The 8,213-nt window shown below is 24.4% G+C and overlaps 1 protein-coding gene across 1 annotated transcript in view; it reads right to left on the bottom strand.

Moving 5' to 3' along the window:
- Positions 1-7,926, bottom strand: part of LOC111639505 — a 64,987-nt gene extending 57,061 nt beyond the window's left edge. The window contains exon 1 of the mRNA XM_023385396.1: positions 7,751-7,926. Within this exon, the coding sequence (XP_023241164.1) occupies positions 7,751-7,752 (2 nt within the window). The 5' untranslated portion in view covers positions 7,753-7,926. The remainder of the gene's footprint in view (positions 1-7,750) is intronic.
- Positions 7,927-8,213: the final 287 nt, after the last annotated feature.

An 8,213-nucleotide genomic window follows, 5' to 3' on the forward strand; every position in this document is an offset into this window, starting at 1 on the left:
TAAAAATATTTTTATTAAAAACAATATATTAAACTCTAATAACTAAAACTTGAACATTTAAAATTATTCATATTTCTATTGAACTCAAATTTTCCTACATAGTCATGCTTTTTTAAAAGTTGTATATTGTTATTGAAGATATTCCTGTGCTTTTTTCAAAATGTACTATCATGACTCCAAAGCCATAATAATTATAAATTATTTATATGATAAATAATATAACTCAAAAATTAGCTATACATGAAAAACTATATATATATATAATTACTAAAATTTCAAAATTTTCTAATTTGTTTTACGAACAATTACTTCAAGCTTTTACATTTATTTAATATTCGGAATAATAATGTACAGGGTGTTCAGAAAGTCACTGTACACTTATATCTTTATTAACAGACATGTTTCAATATAGAATACAGGAAATAAATATGAATGACAATTATAAACAATGTTGAAAGTGACCCCCATTAGCATCAATATAGTCTTGGATCCTTTTCATTTTGTTTCTAAACACCACAATTGGTTGCTTTCTTGAAAGACTGAATGAATTCTGTTATCGCAGCTTCAAGTCATCCAGCATGCATGGATTATCTTGATACTCTGCAGATTTTGCTGCACCCTATAGATAAAAGTCTGGTAAATTTAGATCTAATTGTAGGGGCTACACATCTTTCAAAAAATGATTAGAAAAGTGCACAGTGACTTTCTGAACACCCTGTATTTCCTATAATACACAGAATTCACATAATATATCCGTTAATTAATTACTAGTCATTTTTGTGCCTATAACCCACAATGGTGTATTCCCTGCAGAAAATTGCTAGAACAAAAATAACACCTTCACTATACAATTTGAAAGCAGTATGGACTATGAAATAGATTGGGCTATATACTGACCTTAAATTGCAATTATAAACACATGCCTATTGAACATAGTTAGAAATACACCTATAGCCATAGGTAGCAATACACATAGGTAGCAATGGCTGTTCAATAGGCATGAGTTTATAATTACAATTTAAGGTCAATATATAGCCCAATCTATTTCATATATTTCATAATCCTAGTCCATACTGCTTTCAAATTGTCTTTTAAACACGGGTAATTTACAGGTAATATACACAAAAATGTGCACATTAAACCTTGATATATAGTTTTGTTCAATGCAAGTTTCACTTAATGCGGATCCAATCTGAGGAAAGTTCATGTTGCCAGCTCAACAGTGCTTAGATCTGATAATACTGAACCAATTCTTTTCATTCCTACCAAGACCAATGAAAGCTTGGTTTGAGGTAGAGTGGGCCTCTTTTTCTTTTTTTTTGAACAAATGAAATATGTAAAATGTAATGTAATACTTTATTAATTTAATAAAAAGCAATCTTAAAAATTTTATTTTCTGTTACTTAAAATAACATTTATTTATAAAGGTAAAAACTATTAACTATGGGTCCTTAATTTTCTCCAGGTCCAATGAAAAATATCCAGTTCTCCCCTCTTGATAGCCCTGTTCACCATTAATTAGTAGGAAAAAAGCAAGCCTTAATTTTCCTAGTGCAATTCTCTAATGCAGATACAGTTAATTACTATTTAACATTTATTGCAACTTCTTCAAATATTTTTGTTTTAATTCTTCAGTTTTTACAAAAACTTTACAAGAAAAAAAAAAGAACTGTATTATAGAGCAATTGTATAGGTGATAAGTGATAAATATTTTGTTTGATTTTTAAAATTTTTTATTTCATGTTTTTCTTTCTCGGGCTACTTCAGCAATCCTAAACTCCCTATAAATCAGTTGTCATTATTATTTTCCATAATTTATTTTCACTTTTGTATGCAACTACACTGTATTTTGTGTAAAATCTTTAATAATTCCTCAATAAAAACATTTTTCTATCAAAGCAGATATAAATGTAAAATTGCTATTTCAGAAGAATTCTTAATGATCTAACTCACAAATTAAATTATTTCTCATTGATTATTAACTCTGATACGTTGAATTTGATATTTGCAATATACTGTATTTGTGAAACCAATTAACCACATATATCGAAGGTTAATATTCATTATAGTGACTATAAAAAATATGGTGATAAATTCTAAATGAGCAATATCAAAAGATAATTACAAAATGATTAGAACAGCATAAAAAGATACATTAAATACAAAACCAAATACAGTACATCTTTTAACTAAACAGTTGATAAAGTTACAATAAGGTAAAATACTACAAACTACTTAACCATTTGGTATTAATGGAAATATTTGCAACAACAAAATTCTACTCTGAGTTAACTTTTTATGAAAAGAGTAAATAATTATAGTGTAGTTAATCAAGGTTTAAATACCAGCAAAATAGAAATTAAGAGCACTTAATAAACAAATAGATTAAGCTACTACCAGTGTAAGATTACAATGATTTTCTGTTTGGTATTTGAATATTTCATCTCTTACAAATATTAAATATTATATTTAATAAATATAATTTACACTTGAAACTTTAGTAACTCTATAATTACTTAGGCTAAATAGTTTTAAAATTTCTACAAATGTAAAATTCTAGAAATTAAAATCTTTCTTTATAGTGTAGCAAAATGTAACAATTTGACGCTATTTGCAAGGAATAGCAATCTATTATTTCTAAAATTGCAACAAAAAAAAAAATTTAAACAATATGCTGTAGTAAATTTTAAAAACAAAGCATGAATTTGAAAATACTGAAAAAATTAAACTAATATAAACTAATACTTTATTAAGAAACTAAAAAAAACCAAAGCAAATAATTTTGATAAATCTTATAATCAAAAAGATATTCTTATTTTTATTATTAATGCAAAAACATTTTTAAACTATATTAACTTCAACAAAAACTTTTCAAATATCAAGCATTAAATACTATACATATATAACAAAAAATACCAAAATAAATGCTTGAACAAAAGACAGATAGGATTTTTAGACTAGAAACAGATTATTTTTCCAGACTTATCAAATATTCGATAATGAGGACAAATAAATTAACTTAGAGAAAGCTTTATTTTCCAGTTATGCATTTAGTCCTTCTCAACTCCTCTTCAGCTGGCAAATGTATAAAAATATACTGAAGTCATACTAAATACCATCATAATTGTTTTATTTCTTAAGACTTTAACTTTTATTGCCAATCACTTATTGAATGTTTGATAAGTCAGAATAATAATAGTTCATTTGTAGTCTAAAAATATAGTAAACAATATTAGGACAGGAAAGCTTAACTTAAAACACAGATATTTGCAACAATATTGTTTTTCAGATTTATTTAAGAAAAATGCCTTTATTGGGTAATGTGTATAAAGCATTAAAAAAAATAAAATATTAAATATCAAAAATATATTTAAAAACACTAATCATTATTAATTTATTTTAGAAATTTAACAGAAATATTATAATTGATATCAAATGTGAAATATATATTACTCAATTATTTTTTAAGCTTAATAAATCAACATTTTTAGATATCAGTTTAATTTCCTATAAAATTTGTGTTCAACAATTTATATTTAATTCAAAAAGATATATATTATTCATTCATTCATATTTTAATTTAATAATTATTTTTATTAATTTAAGTATGAATTAAACATCTAGATTTTTTCATAGAATATGTTTATGACATTTACCTTCCTATAGTAACAATTGAGAATTGGATTTTGTCCTTTTGATAACAAAATTATTTAAGAAATAGATATCAATAGGCAGAATATAATTTCATAAAAAATAATGACATTTATTAAATTATTTTTTTTTACTTCCCATCAAGACTGTTATCAAAAACAAAATATTTCAGTTAAGAATAGAATGAATTGCAAAACTTTTGTTTTTATTAAAATAGCATATATAAAAATGTGATAAATATTCACTTAGATTCTTATTTAATATGATGATATGCAATTTTATTTTACTCCTTTCAGATTCCCGTAAATAAAATAGTCACAGTTTGACTTTTCATTTTGCATTTTCATAAAACAAGGTACATTTTGGATTAAACAGCTGGTGTTTGTAATTTCTAGGCATTAACAATAGAAAAAATATATATATATATATATTTTTTATATATATATATATATATATATTAAAAAAAAAAATTCATCATTAAGTGCAATATTTCCCAATTTAATCTTTGTTATGTAATAGAATTTTTAAAGTAAAAATCTCATAAGTATACTGTTTATTTTAATGGAAAAAAAATCATACTTTTTACATGATAAGTTTATTTGTACTCATGGGCGTAGCGAGGGGGGAGCCTGGGTGGGCACGGCCCCTCCCAGGGAACCTGGTGCCCTCCCCAGGAAATCACAGCCGAAAAAGTGTTGAGTCGATTTGTAAAAACCTAAAGCTAAAATAAAAGTTTTGAATACTAAAAAAAGGTGAACGGCTTGCTCGGTGCCCAATAATGAACAATAATTTGAAATAATTCAATTTTGTGTCAGGTTGGCCTCCACTAGGCCCCCCCATAACAAAACTCTGGCTACGCCCATGTTTGTACTTATTAATCTACATTTTATATTATATAAAATTCTATACATCAAATTTTTAAGAAAGTTTCATTTATTAGTCAATAATTTTTTAAACATTTGTTTTAAGATCTTTTAGATTTAACAATTAAATAAATACAGGAAGGAAGTTTACTTGATAAATTAGAATGTATGTTTACATCATATTATAAAAATAAACTTAGATTTTGTAGATAAAAAAAAATGCATGTATGATCCATCTATTACAATGTTTATTGTTACAGTTTTAAATATGGATCTATTTAATATTTTTTAATACAACTAAGCAATTATCAAAATTTTAACAAATAAAACAGTTGATGTTTTCAAACAATATCCCACATTTTAAATTTGGGTTATTGCCAATGTCCATTTCTCTAGTGTTAATTTTTTCATTTGAAAAAATTCAGTATCTTTTTTCTCATGTTTTCAAATAAAAGAATCACTTTATATATAATTTTGATTATTAATTACAAAATTTTATTTCAATTGATTTATGTATAAATTATTCTGTAAGCATTAATGGTTACATGCCTATCTAAATTAATTTAATGTTCTTAAAATAATTTTTTGGCATCACAAATTCTATAAAGTTTTGTCTTGTTATGCAGTTCCCTTACAGAAGACACTTTTCTGTTTCAACATAATGCCTCTTGTTCTAGTTAATGATCATAAAAATGCCATCATTGTGAAGCAATGGAGCAAGAAGACAGATTTAAAGCTCCTATATTTATTACAATAACAATAATACAGAATGATTTAAACAGTTCTCCATATACATAACTATCATAAGACTTACTAAAATTTGATATATAGTAATTTATTTTAACTATAGCCTATATGCTAATTATGGACAAATTTATGATATTTAACACAGAATTTATAAATTGAATGTTAACAAGTTGTATCAAAATATTTGGATTTCCATAATTATTACATTGAAATTATTACTTAAGAATTTATCATGATTTTCAATTGTAGTATGAACATAGATGTCTCTTTTATAGTATAAAAGTCAGATTTTAGTTTTTATTTAATATTGGGAGTAAGGCATTTTGTTTTCATCCACTTTTTTAATGAAGTCCATTCATCATTATAAATCATGTTACTTTTGCATTATTATATTAAGCCTTAGAATGTATAGTTTAATGATAAAAATAGAAATATTTCATAACATGTAATAATTAGTTACTAATGTAGACTTATCTTCATTATTACCACTTTTCACAATGAATATTGTTATCATGAATACTAATATGTAATTACTTTTAAAAACTTTGATATAAAATTTTTGAAAATTCTCATTTCGCATTTTTTTTTAATTCAAAAGCAAGCTTTCCTAAAAGCATTTTCTTTATTTCATTTATTTTAATTGAAATCTGTTTTTGAAATTTTTATACATGAGTCAATATAACATCTATAAATGATAAAATAATCAAATGCCATTTTTGATCTTGGCCTATATTTGTATCCATAAAAATTAATTTAAGAAATGCATTAATCTAAATAAATATTTGTTAGAGTTCTCTAATATAACTTAAAATCAAAACATCTGGAGAAAGGATGTTCCAACATTACACAATGGCACACTGGTAATAGATACTGTTTTCATGTATTTTATTATTATTTATTATTCAATTTGTAACAATTTTGTTAATTATTTTTTTAAAAATATTCTGGATATCAAATTATTTGCCTTATAATGATTCAAAATATATAAATACTATATATGTATAATATTAATATATCTTTTTGTTGGAAGTATACTAACTTTACTATGTTGATAAGAACATTTTCACAAGTTTATATGAAAGAAAAATATATTTACTATAATAAATAACAATTAAAATATATTAACTAATAAACAAATATTTCATAAATGATAAAGACACACAGATTTACTTTACAAATATATCTATAATTAAAGTCAACTGTTATCATGATAAATAAAATTTATGAGTAGATGGACATATTTTTATCAAAACTAACCTAAAAAAACAAAACAAATAATAATTTTTGCATTTTAATATCAAACATTCAAAACATTTTCTCAAAATTCTCTAAGCATTTATAAATACTATTTTTTATACAATGTTTACCAGTAATTATTATTAATGTAATCTCCATGCTTACAAAATAATCTTTTATTTTAATTCTTGTAAGAAAGAAAGAAAAAAAAAGACAAAATTTTAAAATATATCTCTTATTGTAATAATCTCACTTTAATCATTTCTGTTGATTAAAATTAAACACTCCTTGTATAGAAAAACATGATGCTATCTTAGTGTACAGTACTTCACTTATCATCTAGAAAAACAGATTAAGAATAATTCTCAACAAGATCATAATTCTTTCTCCATAATTTTATTATTCATTCTTATGATTCAGAAAATGATCTCTTAATATTCTGCACACAATCAAAATGTTGCAATAACTTCAATGATTTCTAATTTTATTATTATTTTTTTCCTAATGAAATAGATTATAAACTTAATGACCTAGTTATACAATAATTCTTCATAAATAATTATAATTATATATTAGTTTCTCTGCTTAATAAAAAAAAAAGAAAGAAAGAAACAACAACCTGTTGCAATTAAATTAATCTCTGTTATCATAGAAATAAAGTGTAGATGTGGTAAATATTTTATTACTACTTATTTAAGATCAAATTCTTCCATTAATCTATAACGGAAGTATATACAGATATTTTTTAAAATACGTTATTTTATTAGTTTATCAGATATAATTTAAATATAGATAGATAAATAAAGCTATATCGCAAGTTTCGTGTTTCAGATCGGTTATGGAAGCTATAAATGCTACTATTAACTAACTGAAATCACCCACTAAAACCGATGAATGAATGATATCTTCGAAGGTCACACACGATGAGAATTTCCCTTTTAAATTTTTCTCTTAACTCATAATGCAATGATCTCATCTCTAGTTCATTTTTCGCCTTTATTAATGTACAGTGACTGTTCTTTTACCAATACCGTGATTGATATTGCTACTATGATCCATTTAATGGTTATAACACGAGAATAACGCGTATCGATTTCTCAGGCCTAACTGGTTAAATCTGATAAGGTTACTTTATTACTGATACACAATTCTAGTGTACTAAACAAAAAGAATAACCTTATGGTTAAGCCTAACTGTCTACTGCACTGCGGTAGTCGCAACTTAAAACAAAAATAAATACATTATTTACTCACATTCTATCGTCCACCCCACCGAAATTCCGATCTTATCCGTTTTTAAATGATTATAAATACGAGTTTTTCCTCGTGTTCCATTGTGAACGATTTCCTGTTATGCTTTATAGATGCACCGATCTCACGCTCGATATCGGATTGACAGCTCCGCTCTTACGTCTGCTGACAGCTTTCGCTTTTGCCTGATAAAAAATCAGTGCTGCCAGATTTAGAAAAGTTAAATCTTGAAAAATAAAATTTTATTTTAATTCTTTATTTACGTTTTAAAAATAAACTGTTCGTATAATTTTTTTTTCGACTATTTAATTTTATTATATCTTTGGCATTGGATAATGTTAAATTATATATATTTTTTTAATATATTAGAAATAGACGATTTTGACGAATATGTGATAATATATGTGATTTTATATAGTACGAAAGTATAAGTTACTAGTTATTTTTATCGTAAATCTAAATTTTT

The sequence above is a fragment of the Centruroides sculpturatus genome, unplaced genomic scaffold (assembly GCF_000671375.1).
Source record: "Centruroides sculpturatus isolate CEXI.00-Female unplaced genomic scaffold, Cexi_2.0 scaffold1298, whole genome shotgun sequence".
Classification (NCBI taxonomy): Eukaryota; Metazoa; Arthropoda; class Arachnida; order Scorpiones; family Buthidae; genus Centruroides; species Centruroides sculpturatus.